Consider the following 13,690-nt stretch of genomic DNA (forward strand, 5'->3'; position numbering starts at 1 on the left):
TTTCGTTTTCCCCTGAAGCCTCTAGAAAGTTTGGAATGTGTTTTTGTTAAAGCTGCTGCATGTAGGGGCCTGAAAACAGTGCTGGCAGCGTCGTGCTGTTGGCAATCTCTGCTGGCACCAGTTTCTTCCCCAGCCCCGAGCCTGACACTTTGCACCTGGAAAGAGGAGGGACCGCTCTGGCTGAGGGTCAGCTCCATCAGCACCCAGTTTGTTTTGTGTCCTGGTACAGTCTGTGCTGATGCACGGATCCCATGGCAGGGGGAGGTCAGAGCTGGGAACCGTTCCTCCCACCCAAGGTCGAGGACAACCACTCGGTTCATAAAAAAGTCATTCATTCATTTGCAGGGAAATCATAGCGTAAAGAAACAGCATCGTAACAGAGGTGAGGGGGTGGATTGGGTTTTCTTGTGATATGCACCACTAGCATGCTTGATATCGTTATTTAAGGGGCACACTGTGGGTGTCCATCCCTTGGCCTCAAGTTTGCATAGCTTTGCAAGCAGACCTTCTTGCCCACTCCAGAGAGCCTGAGCTGTCCTAAGGATGCCCAGCAAGGTGAGGAGCTTTCCGTCCTCTCTGTGAGATCCAGCCCATCTCCTGCTCGTCTGGCACCATGAGGAGTCAGCACTTCCCACTGCCACCAATGTGGTTTTTTCTACTGGGGTCCCAAGGAACCTGTGGGGGGGTCTAGTGCTGATGTGGGGGCCAGTGGTACCATCTCCCCAGCCCTGGGAGCACGAGCCCTGTGTTGAAGAGGAGGGGAGCAATGAATGCACTTGGCTGCAGTGCAGGAAGGAGCAGCGTGCTGAGCACACAGGCAGCCAGGCAGCCCCAAGCTGGGTGCAGGCTGTTCCCAGGGCCTCTGCTACATGATTGCTGTTGCTCTCCTGCAAGCTCCCACATGTCTTGTGAGGCTGTGAGGGCTTCAGAGCCAGGCTGCTTGGCAGGGCTGCTGTGCACCTCCATAGGTGTGGGCTCAAACCTCCAGGCTAGAAGGAGCAGCTTGTGCTGCAAAGCGAGTCGGAGGCTTCTCCTTGCTCCACACCCTCCTGTTCTTTCCCGGAATCCTAGCACTGCATGGTCCAGATCCAGCCCTGCTCTGTACCCGCTGCCCTCATTCCACCAGCTGTGTCACAGGTCTTAAAGGTGTTCCGTGGGGTCTCGCTGCTTGGACATCCTCCCCCAGTTGTCAAGGAGAGACATCATGCAGCAGTGACTGCCCTGGAGCTCGAGCATCCCTTCCCTCTGCCTTCTGGTGGGACACGCATGGCATCTGGGTGGGATGGGAAGGTGCAGCCCTGTGGCCTTTGAGGACCCGATGGCTTTGTGCACACAGGCACATGAGGGCACCAGTGCTTTGCTGTGGCTGTAAGCAGCACTGGGAAGCATTAAGCAGCATCCAGCCGCAGTGTAGGGTGTGGGGCAGCCCAGTGCTTGGCTCAGGAAGGGGGCAAGTCCACACAAAGCTCCAGAGACTGAGTTTCGGTCTTAATTGCTGCCGACTGTGGTCAGCTGATGGCGTCTCATGGCTGGGTTGGGTTGCTGAGGCTTGTCCTCGGGGTCATGGGCTCAGTGTGCAGGGGAGGAGAAGGGGAGAGAGCACTGAAGCTGCAGGAACGGGACACCCATGGCTGTGTTCACATCCCGTCAGCTAAAAGATGTGCTCTGTTTCTCTTTCTATCAATTTCCTTTTTTCTTTCCCTTCCTTTTCACGTTTCTCCCTCTTTGTACCTCTTTCCCTTTTCCTTACTCCCTCTTCCTTCCCTTTCCTCTCTGTCTCCCAGAATACATCCAGTTTCAGATGCTGCCAGAAGCAGTGAGCAAAACCTGCTTTTCTCGTTCTCACCACCTTCCTTCCCCATTGTATTTCTCATAGAAATACTGGCTTTATAATTATCAGTGCATTATCTCTAAACATACAGATTAGGGAAAGACACAGTGGCAGCCAAAGATGAATTTCAGGGTCAGTCTGGTGGGAGACATTTTCTCCATCTGGCAGGGGAGGACTCAAACGAGACAGAACAGCAGCTGGGAGCACAGCCACAGCTTCTCCCAAGCATCTTCCGTCCTTCCTCTGCAGAACCCAGATGGAAAGATCCTAAACTCAGTCCTTAAAAATAAGGCCACTGAAACCACCGTAAGTAGCTCATGCAAGGTGTATGACCACTGCCATAAATCCATTCTTCTGTGGGAGCTATTGCTGCTCTGTAATCAGGGCCTCAATCTCTGCAGCTCATTTAATTACTGCTGCACTTCCAATAGGATTAAATGGGTGTCTGAGTTTGTGTTAGCATATGTTGGGACATGCTGTGCTGATAAATATCTGTGCCCTCGTGTGCCTACGGATACACAAGTTCTGTGTACTTTCAATAAATGATGTGGTGCCTTCCGAGGTTGAAGGCAAAAGGAAAGTATTCTTGATCCAACCTGGAGCCCTAGCTAGCTGTAGAACTTTAGTGCTGATCATGGTGAAGACTGAACACTAAAAGAAGAAAATGGAATAAGTGAAGCTGTTCACGGGTCCAGCACGCAAGAACTGTTCTTTTTTTTCTTATTCTAAGCCAATTATATGTGTATATTCATGTTTTCCCGTGTCGTTGCAGGGCTGCAAGCTCAGACTGTCTTAGTCAATGACACAGTCTCGGGATTTATCGGGACAGACGTGGTCCTGCACTGCAGCTTCACCAACCCACTCCCCAATGTGAAGATCACGCAGGTCACGTGGCAGAAAGTCACCAACGGCACCAAGCAGAATGTGGCCATTTACAACCCTGCCATGGGGGTCTCCATCCTCTCACCCTACAAAGAACGGGTGATTTTCCGGAACCCTTCCTTCAAAGATGGCACCATTCAGCTCTCTCGCCTCGAGTTGGAGGATGAGGGAGTTTACATCTGCGAGTTTGCCACCTTCCCAACCGGCAACAGGGAAAGTCAACTGAACCTTACAGTGCTGGGTAAGCTACTGGGCTAGTCCATGGTGCAAGCTGTTGCCTCCAGCTAAACAGGTCTGGAGGAACCTGAGACTCCTGTCTTGGGAACTCAGGGCAAAGGTTGAGCCTTTGGTGTGAATTTCAGCTCTCATGCTCTTTCACGTTGTCCATAAAGAGATGGAGAGCAGGGAACCCAGAGTAGGTGGTTCATTGGGTTGTCTTGGGAATGTCTCTTCCTCTTCGCAGACCCCAGCTACCCTATTTCTTAATGCAGGTAGAATAAGAGTGACCTGTCCCTTAAGGGCATGGTGAGTTTTAACACCCTGTGTCTGTCAGGTGAACAGAGAGGAGAGACAACAGATCCTAAGCACAAGTAGGGCTTATCCTTGGAGCATAAGGTTTAGAGTGAACAGGCCCCACCCAACATCTGCATGATTCATTTGCTCTTCAATTTGGGTTTCCCATACAAACATAGGGATGAAAACCTATTGCAAGAAGGCACTTTCCTTCATGTATGTGCATCCAGGGCAGGTCCAGCAGCTGCTAGCAGTTTACAGGAGCTCTGCATACCCACAAGGTCTGTCATAGTGGTGCTTGATATCTCCTGGGTAGTAGCAGAGAGGGCAGCATTGCTTTTCTAACATCTTTGTATTCTTCTCTCCTCCTCCTCCTCCTCCTTTTCTGCACTTCCTTGCAGCCAAACCCACGAATCGGATGGAGGGCACCACGCGGCCGCTTATCGCCAAGTCAGGCAGGACAGAAAAGATCTTGGTAGCCACTTGCATCTCCTCCAATGGGAAGCCCCCCAGCACTGTCACCTGGGACACCAAGCTGAAAGGGGAAGCAGAGTTTCAGGAGATCCGGAATAGCAATGGCACCATCACGGTGATCAGCCGGTACCGCTTGGTGCCGAGCCGCGAAGCCCATCGGCAGCAGCTCATGTGTGTGGTCAACTACCAGCTGGACCGCTTCACAGACAGCATCACCCTCAACGTGCAGTGTAAGGAAACACTGGAGGGGCTGGGGGAATGAGTTTTGTGAAGGGATGATGCTGGTTTTGTGCAGGGGGGGAGTGGGGGTTGCTTTCTTTGTATGGAGGGTGAATACTTGGAGTAATCGTATGGTTTCCCTTTCTCATACCTCCTTTCCCTCGTTGCTCCTGCCATGTTCCTTTGTTCCTCCCTTTATCTCGCTTCTTCGCTCCCTCTCCCTCTCCTTGCCCCCTTCTCTCTTCCTGCTCCCTCCCCGTTCCTTTTCCTTAACGCCATCCCCTCCTTTTCCATCCTTCTTCCTCTCTGCAGATGAGCCAGAAGTCACCATTGAAGGCTTCGATGGCAACTGGTTCCTCAATCGGAAAGATGTCAAGCTGATATGCAAGTCTGATGCCAACCCCCCAGCTCACACCTACGAATGGAAGCTGTAAGTACCTGCAGTATTCCCACCTCCTGCACACGGGATCAACAAGACCAAGGAACCTCTGTTGAAACCCCTTTGCTTGGTCAGCTCCCAGTCCCACTGGGATCACGATGCCAACCACATCCCCACGCATCTGACACTAAGCAGAAGCAATTCCTCCTCCTCCTCCAGGGCTGAGCACAGCAAGGGGAGCAAGCAGTGAACATGGGGTGCCTGGGGAGCCAGGTGGGAACAGATGGAACCCGAGGTGCTTCTCTCTCCCTCTCTTTTCCATAAGTGCTCACAAGACTTTAGAAAAAAGGAAGATCAAATGGATGCTTTCTTCTTTTCAGCTGGCGTTTGTCAGAAAGAGGTTCTCAAAATGGTTTTGCAGAGAGCCAGGCACATTTTCTCTCATTTCCCTTCCAGATCAAACTGGATCACAATACAAATCTGAAGAGGGTTGTTTTTCTTGCCTTTCTTCTGCTTCTCATCCCCAGCTCTCTCTGTTGGTTCTGCCAGCTTGCTTAAGCTCCAGTGGGGCTCTCTGGGTTCCTCTCAACATTGCCAGGGAAGTGTTAGAGGCGAAGATACCCCGTGTGGCACCCGAGGCAGAAGAGATGCCAAGGTTTTCTCTCTGCTTTTGGGCAGGTGGCTTCATCCCTTTTTTCTGCAGTTTCTCACGTGCAGAGCTGGAGCCTGAGCTCTTGCTGTGCTCCTGGGCACTGGGCAGCTCTCAGCATGTTTAGACCCAGCCAACAGCACCAGCATCCCTGTCACTGCAGCCAGTTGTCCTGTGAGTTCTCTGTATGTCCATTTGCCTGCCTTTAACCTGCTGTTCCTTTTGAGGGTTTCCAAGAACATCAGTGCTTTCCTTTGAGAAAGACTTGTGGAGAGAAAAATGGAGAGGAGAGCACAGAATTAACGAGGGCAGGTTTCTGAGCCCGACGGCGCTTCGATCCAATTTCCCATCCTCTGCCTTTTGCACATTTAGAGGGTTGCTTAGGACTGAATATAGGATTATTGACGTGAAAGAGGATGGAGAGGAAAGGCGGAGTGACGGCGGTGATGAGCAACAGTGGAGCTGTTAGAGGGATGGCAGCCTCCCATAGCATCCCACAGCAGTTTCCAGGTCTTTGTAGATTGGGAACTCCTTGCAGATTGGGAACCCTGAGTCACCCACAGGCAGAGAACCAACATTGGGCTTCTCTGTTCTTCAGTCAGCACTGGGAAAGGATGCCCCTTTTTCTGACTGATTTGCCATACGTGTGTGCCTGTGTGTATATATAGGCATGTGAAATGTGTGTGTGTGCACTTAGGCACTCTGCAAATGTAATTATACCCCATTATTCCCTTTTGTTTCTTACAAATTGCCGACAATATGGCACATTTTTGTTGAGAGGAGGGGAAAGAATTACTTGAGTAATTTTTAATTGCCTAAGAGAAGTAATTACTTTACTTTGCTTCAGTAATTAAGAATAACCAGGCCATGTGTGTCGTTTCCTAACACACAGGCTTTTAATATTTTTTTTATCTGCCTTTGTTCATTTATTCTGTGTACCTCTAGACGTAGTTTTGCATTATTCCACTTCCACACTCACCTGATTCTCCTGACATGGGCAGGCCAGGCTGTAAATCAGTGCTGCTTTACTCAAGCTGAGGTTGCAATTAACACTGGCTGATCAACCAAGAGTTCTACGGGCAAGAAAGCAGGATAGAGCATCCCATCCTATGTTTTCCATCCTGGGGGTCTAGCATGATCTTTTTTTCTCCCAGGCCAAACGGGACTCTGCCAGGGAGCGTGGAAATCCAGAACAACACCATCTATTTCAAGGGCCCCATCTCCTACAGCGTGGCTGGCACCTACATCTGTGAGGCCTCCAATGCCATCGGCACACGGTCGGGCTTGGTGGAAGTCAATGTCACAGGTAGGAAACCACGTGGGCTGCTCTGAAAGAGGAGGAGGTGGGAGAGGAGGGTGGGAGCTGCTCACCTCTACCAGCCTTAATGTTGTCATAATGTCTGTTTGAATCTCCAGCGTCTCCTTCCAGCAGTGGGGAGTTTGGTGATGCGAAGGGAGCAGAGATGGTCGTTGCTTTGTGCTGGTCTTGCTTTGGTGTGCTTGGGTTTTTCTCCTTTCCTCTCGTTGTCTTTTTCTTTCTTACATCAAGAGGCATTCAATCTCATTCTCCCTTGTCTGCTTTGGACTCGGATAGCTGGTTGGGCACGCTATAAGCCGAGACATGTCAGCAATGTGTTTGTTGGGAGGCAGGAGGAGCAGGGTGAGGACAGGGCTGACAGTGAGATGGGCGAGCCGTTTGTTCAGGTGTTGCTGATTGTGGGCAACTCGGTGATTTCTTAGCTGTGCTCCGTCCGTGTTCCTCTGTACTGTGTTTGTCATCATGAATAACATTACCAGGGCTCCAGAACAGAGTGGTGTCACCCAAAAAAAAGATGCACCAGGATGGGGGGTGATGCGCCGAGGGCTCCGTGCTGCTCTCCATCGGGTACCCCTGCATCCCAAGGGAATTGTGGCCAAGCAGCAGGTGGAGCAGAATAACCGGGGATGCTGGGAGAGCAGACCTGCTCAGGGGAGCTGGGGAGCAGTGGTGGGGAGCAGAACGAACAGGGCTGAGCTCTGACCTCCTCCAATGAGCCTCCAATTGGCATCTCACTGCTCAGTTCCCTGCTCTGCAGTGTGGGGAAACCGGGATGATCTTCTGCTACCCGAGCGCTTGGAGGTCAGTGGATGGGATGTGCTAAGTAGATGCTAATTATGAAGTATTTATTTATGATCATTATCATGGTAGAGGGCCTTTAAATCGCACCTCCTGGCCTGGATCCGTGCCTGCTTTGTTGTTCCTGCTATCTGCCTCTCTCTCGGGGATTTTTTTGTTTGCTGGTGGAAGGAACCAGACTAACAGAGCTCTGTGTTGAGCACAGATGTGGGACAGCACCTGCCCTGCCATATCCCTGCCCAAAACCCACAAAAATCATTTCCAAAACCCAACTCAGCAAGGTGCCCTCCAGAGCATCATGTTTCTGGGCACTAGGGACAGCAACCAGGATATCCCCATCCTGGTGGTTTTCAGGGCACAGTTCTAACACTCAGCAAGGGGAAAATGGGCAAGTTTTCTAGGGAATGACTTGGGGTGGGGGTCTGCCTGCCCACAGTCCCAATTTATTCCCAAAAGTCTGAATTGTGGTGCTGAGTTACACGGATGGGATGGAGGGACACAGCAGCTGCTGCTCCCTGTGAGGGATGAGCAGCTGACATGCTAAACCAGGGCTCCACCATGTAAAAAAACCCCACACTGTTAATAATTCATTGGATCTGAATATGTTTATCCAGCTCTCCCTCAGGAACGATTAGGCCAGTGCTGGGGAGGGTTCAGCCTTTCTCACTTAGCTATTACAGGTACATTTGTTTGGGACTTGCAGGCAATTTAGGGATTGTCAGTGGACCACGAAACCTCTTTCAAGAAATGCATGCAATAAATGGAGTTCAATCTAGTGAGCAGCCAGCCTCGGGAGTGAAAAAAAAGAAAACGACACAGAAGGCTGATGCAGAGAAAAACCTGCAGCAGGCCTCCCCTCCTTCCTACCCATCCCACCCCAGCATCCTTCATCCCAGCCCCAGGGAGGAGGAGCAGGCATGGGTCAGCCCTGGCTGGGAGGCGATTCGTTCAGGAGGAGAAGGCTGAACGATGCTCTTGGAGTTATAGCACATTAAAGAGATTGATAAGTGGAAATTTAATATTTTATTCCCGCAATCTGTTCCTGTAATAGCTTCCCCTGCCTTGCAGGACCTTTGTCAGTCGCAAGCAAGCCATGTAGTGTGACATGTAACTATTTATTATGGGCGGCTGGGTGACATTATAAAAGGCAGTGGGTATGGATTGCCTGGGTCCGCCTGCACATGCGTGGCAGCCCTGCATGGAGAGGAGGTCACATGCATGCACACAGCTGTGTGTGCCCCCTATCTGCATCTGTCTCAGAATGCAGATAGCCCTCCAAAGCTGCATGCCTGCATGGGGATGCCCTGCTGCACAGCCAGGAGCACTGGTGCGTTGGTATGTGTGAGTATACACGTGTCAATGGAGATGTGCCTGTGTGCAGCAGTGTACGTGCATCTCCTGGTCTTTAGGCACACGTATACACATCAGCTCTGCGCACACGGGCAGCTCTGCAGCTTTGGCCTTGGCTGCAGGACGGGGAGGGAGGCTGCTGGAGCTCCCCCCACTCTGCTTGGCTCGCAGTAGGGAGTTATTTACACAGCGCCAGCAATGCCAGCACAGCAAGGTCACCACACACAGCCTGCGGGGTTGTGACGGCTCTGAGCACGAGGGAGAGCACTGTGCACAAAGCACAGGGTCTCATCCCCAGCAGCTGCATCCCCAGCCCAGCTCAGGGCTGCTCCATTGGGGAGGCTGAGGGTGGGGAGCTCTGCCTGCTGCTGACCCAGTGGATGGCGGTGAGCAGCGTTTGCTGCAGCCCATCTGATGGCATCTGTGCCAGCGGGAGCAGTGCCTGATTGACGGGCGATAGGTGACCTGACACAGAGATTAAAGCCTAAGACATGTTTGGCATCCGGCCCAAAAGCCGTCACACTCTGACACACCCGCAGCAGCTGCTGAACTCCTGCATTGGTTGCCAGTGGTTTCTCTGCCCCTCTGCCTCCTATTCCAGCACAGGAATCCTCCAGCTGGGAGGAAAGCAGGACCCCTAGGAGCAAGAGATGGGCGTGCATGAGGGCTGCTGTGAGGGAGAGAGCAGCAATGCCAGCAGGCTCTGAAATTACAGCCCTGTCTGCTGCTCTCTCCTACCTTGACTCATGCACGGGTCTGCCAAACAGAACGGGTCAAAGTCCTGCAGTGTTTGGGTGTGGAGGGGGAAAGGCTGCCGTCTGCAAGCTGTCTCCTAAAAGAAATAAAATGCAACGATCCTTGCCATGTTTGTAGACAGCATCCGGGAGCTGGGAGCTCTCAGGTTCCTGTTCCCCATCCTGCTGTGCTGCAACAGGTGCTTGGCTTGGCTGGGTAGGAGGAAACCAGAGCTCCACGTAGGGAGCAGCTTGGGCTGACACACGTCCAAATGGGACCCTCTCACAGAGTTTGACATTTGCCTCAATGCCTCTGGCTCCTCTGAGAGTCTCGGCTGGTGCTGGCTCTTTCCTTGGCCCTTAGGATTGAAGGGAAGGAGATAAAAATGGGACTTCAACAAAAAAATGTGCCCACAAAAGCAGTACCTTTAAGATATCTCAGCAGCGCGACGAGCAGGAGGGCTTTTAAAGGCTGCTTTCCTGCCTATCATAGGAAGATTATTTGGTGTCTAAAAATATGTTTTTTTCTGATCTAGGCCCTTCCTGCCCTCGGGAGCAGCTCCTGCCCCACGGGGTTCTCTGATGTCTAATGAGGTTTAGGTCCCATCTCTGCCAGGGATCCCACGCTCTCTCCAAGAGCTCTGTGATAGGGATAATTTTGGCTCCTCAGCGCTGAAGCCAGCCACCACGTTCAAAAAGCCATACAGGAGGGATTGATGGACAGGCAGCACGATTTGCATAGATCTCCTTCTTATTCAGAAACCGACCATTAAAAGCAAGATGAGGCTTTAGCACACGGCCTATTGAAGCCACCCTGCGATGGGCATTGGCATCTTCATCTCCCCAAGGCTGGCACTGCTGCACCCATGGGCGCTGCCGGACCTGTTCCCTATTTCCATGGGATCAAAGCAAAGCTCAGGGCTGTCCCTTGTCACTGGGCTCCCAGCTGCTGCCCGGGGCTGGCACGGGGACAGGAAGCTGGGCTGAATGCAACAGCTGGCAAAGCGGGCAGCGGGCAGCAAGCATCGCTGCTCTAATTCCTATTCATGCAGCACTCCCTGTTTTTACGAGGGCTGGGGGCAGCAGCGAGGGGGAGGCTTTTTGTGCCGGCATTAAAGCCTGGCTTGTTCCCCCTCCCTGTGCTCCGCTGTCTCCTGTTTCTCCCGTCCGCTTTTCACAGCGGCTTTAATTCTCCCCAGACTCTTCCTAATGGATTTTTCACATGGGGCTCAGAGGCAGCGCACCGGCTTCCAAAAATTTCACGCACCCCTCGAGCACAAAAAGGGGCTCCTTTTCCCACACTTCCCTCCTTCCCCCCACCCCCTCAGGCCACGCTTACGGTCCTTTTTACACCGCAGACACAAAAGCGGGTGGGTGGGAGGCAGGGACCCATCCTAACGCCGGGCAGGGAGCGGCTGTGCCAACAGCATCCATTGGAACCGGTGCCCAGCGGGACCCGCCGCATCCCGCCCGCCCTCACCCGGGGCACCGCGCTGAGATCGGCGCTCGGAGGATGCTCGGATGCTCGGATGGGCAGCGGCGGTCTGCATCGCCCTCCAGCGGCTGTGGCACGCGTCCCCTCCCCACCACCCCGCCTTCCTTCACCCCATCTGTACCCATTTCCCACCGCCCTCCCCCCTTCCCTCCTTGCAGCCCCGTTGCCAGGCTGTGGGTGAAGGGAGGAGAGCTGTTTGGGAGGGTTTGGGCTTGCCGTCTCGCTTCTCCCATCCTCTCTGCCCGCAGTTTGGGTTTGTTTTTTCTGGCGGCTGCGAGGAGGGTGGGGATGGGATCTGAGCCTTCCCCACACGAATTGTGAGCACGGTGTGATGGTGGTGGTGTCTGCAGCACCGGGGGGTGGCATGGAGGTGGGTGTTTTTTGGGGAGGTGGCATGAAGGGCATGAGAAACTAAATACGTGTGGGAAAGGTAGGAAAACATCCTTTTGTCATTTCATACCTCTGTGATTGGCTTTTAGTGAGGTTTGCAATGGGAAAGTGGGTCAAGCTCCTTCTGGAGGTGTGCACAGCCTTCCCCTTTGGATGTGTCCACTTTCCAGAGCTGGGAGGCAGAGGGGATCAGCGTGGCTTTAAGGACCCTGTGCACACCCTACCTGAGGCTTTTCAAAGTGGGGTCCCTTGCACAAAACCAGCCTTGCTGTTAGGTAATGCCAGGTAGGAAGAGGCTTCAGATCAGAGTTGCGGGCTGGGAAAACACCAAGGACATATCCAGCTTGCTGCTCCAACCCTGCAGCCCTCCAGGTGAGCCCTTGCTCTGTGCATGGCTTTGGGATTGCAGGGCTGGGAATTGGCACAGAGCAGGGTGGGTGCTGTTGGAGGCGTGTGTGGCTGAAGCTGAGCAGCACTACCAGGGGATGGACGTGACATTCCTTGCTGTCTCTGCAGAGAGGTTTTGCATTAAGCAGCTGGCTGTGACAAGCCTTCTGTTGAAGCAACATGTGGTTTTGGCTTCCCAGCTCCCGAGCCCAGCTCCCTGCACTGAAATGCATTCCCTCTTTCCTGCTCTTTGGAAGGAGCTGCTGCCTCCTGCCTGTGCAGAGCCTTTCTCCTTGTTCTGGCTGCAGCAGGGAGCCCTCCAGCTGCCTGTCCCCAGCCCTGCTGCCCGCCGTGCTGCTCTGTGCCTCTTGCTGGCTCGTGAGGCTTTGCTCTGCAGGAACCACGATGCTGTTGTTGGGATGTCTCAGGAAAGGCAGGAGTGAAGCAGCTCTCAGGCACGAGCAAAATGCTTGTGCCAAAAAGATCAGGCCGGTAGTTGCTCGAACTCAGAACCTTTGTCCAAACTGTGCAGCTGTTTCTGGAACTGTGTGTACCCAGGGGAAGCTCTTTTCCCCTCTCTTCCTTAGCAGCTGAGCGAAATGTGATGTAGGGAAGGCCACCCCCTGCATTGCCTTCATTTGTTCAGGATTTCCAGCCCCAGTGCAGTAACATGGCTGGAGCAGGACACATTTCTACCAGCTCATGCAGAGGGGACAGAAAGCAGACACTGCCTCGTATCCCTTTGGACTCTGCTTCCTTTCATGCTCCTCAACCATATTGGCTGCCCTTATTGTAGGCTGTGCTCACGTTGCTTTTCCTGTCCTCGGGGTGAAAGCTGCGGGCCAGGAGGCTGCAGAGCAGCAGTGACAGCTCTGAGCAGGATGGCTTTGGGCACCCTCCTTGGCAGTGCTGGAGGATGCCAAGGGGCATTAATCTGGCATCTGCTCACCAAATTCAGAGGCAGGTGAAGGACTGAGGCAGCCTAATGCTGCCTGGACACCGACACTTAATGGGCACTTGAATAGAGAAAGCTGAGTCTGGCCAGGGGCTGTAACTGTGCCAAGGAAGTGCTGGGAGGGTTGATTTAAATCCTGGATCAAACTTTATCTGTGCCAAAACCCGTGTGTCAAACTGCATGAAAGAGAAGAGAGCGCCTTTCCCATCTCTTTTCTTCTTCTTTGGGTTATTTATATAGATATAAATAGGTCACAGTATCTGCAGGAACGAGATTAGCGTGAGCAGTGGCACTGTGGGTCAGGGTGGGATGGGATGCTGAGGAGGGGACGCAAAGCACCGTGGCCATTGGGTGGGCACAGAAGCATCCCGGGGCCGTCGATACGCGTTGGCAAACTGGACCCGAAATGGTGGAGCATAAACCAGACTGCACCTGGACTGGTGGCATTGGGCATGTGGGATCCGAGCGCATCCGGGTAGGGTGGGAAGGACACACCGCTTCCAGCTGCTGAGCTCCTGCATGCTGCTCGCTGAGCTTGGCACCGAGCTCCCATGTGCTGACCCTGCCAGGACGCACCCTTCTCCCCTTTCCCTGGTTTTTCCCTTCCCTGTTCCTTACCCTCATCTTCCCACCCCCTCACCCACCCCCCACCCCCAAAACGAAAAAATACGTGATGAGAGCACGGCGGGAGGGCGCGTTTCCGCATGGTTTGACACTGTTCCCCCTTCCATCTGTCTTTTCCTACCCAGAATTTCCCTACACCCCGTCTCCAATCGATGATCGCAAATCCATGGTGCAGCCGAACATCCCCACCCCTGTGATCGGGGGCATAGTGGGAGGAGTCTCGCTGGTCCTGGTGGTGGCCGTGGTGCTTTTTGTGGTGCTCCGCCGCCGGCGTCACACCTTCAAGGGTGATTACAGCACAAAGAAGCACGTGTACGGCAACGGCTACAGCAAAGCCGGCATCCCGCAGCACCACCCGCCCATGGCCCAGAACCTGCAGTACCCCGACGACTCGGACGACGAGAAGAAGCCGGGCCCGTTGGGCGGCAGCACCTACGAGGATGAGGATGAGGACGCAGGAGCTGAACGCAAGCTGGGCGGCCCCAACAAATACGAGGAGGACGCCAAGCGGCCGTACTTCACGGTAGACGAAGGGGAAGCGCACCCCGAACCTTACGACGAAAGGACACTCGGCTTCCAGTACGACCCTGAGCAGCTCGACATAGCAGAGAACATGGTCTCGCAGAATGACGGATCTTTTATTTCCAAAAAGGAGTGGTACGTGTAGCTCGGCTCGCCCCGGCTCCGGCCAT

General features: G+C 53.4%; 1 protein-coding gene across 3 annotated transcripts in view; it reads left to right on the forward strand.

The window, feature by feature from the left end:
• Positions 1–2,566: 2,566 nt before the first annotated feature.
• Positions 2,567–13,690, forward strand: part of NECTIN1 (nectin cell adhesion molecule 1) — a 40,943-nt gene continuing 29,819 nt past the window's right edge. For 2 of the 3 annotated variants that reach the window (XM_010723672.3, XM_010723674.3), the window contains exons 1-4: positions 2,567–2,954; positions 3,628–3,930; positions 4,232–4,349; positions 6,102–6,253. In XM_010723672.3, coding sequence (XP_010721974.1) covers positions 2,570–2,954; positions 3,628–3,930; positions 4,232–4,349; positions 6,102–6,253 — 958 coding nt within the window. In that variant the 5' untranslated portion in view covers positions 2,567–2,569. Of the gene's footprint in view, positions 2,955–3,627; positions 3,931–4,231; positions 4,350–6,101; positions 6,254–13,123; position 13,690 lie in introns of all 3 variants that reach the window. The other variant, XM_031556882.1, reaches the window with a different exon arrangement.

The sequence above is a fragment of the Meleagris gallopavo genome, chromosome 26, assembly GCF_000146605.3.
Source record: "Meleagris gallopavo isolate NT-WF06-2002-E0010 breed Aviagen turkey brand Nicholas breeding stock chromosome 26, Turkey_5.1, whole genome shotgun sequence".
In the NCBI taxonomy this organism is placed as follows: domain Eukaryota; kingdom Metazoa; phylum Chordata; class Aves; order Galliformes; family Phasianidae; genus Meleagris; species Meleagris gallopavo.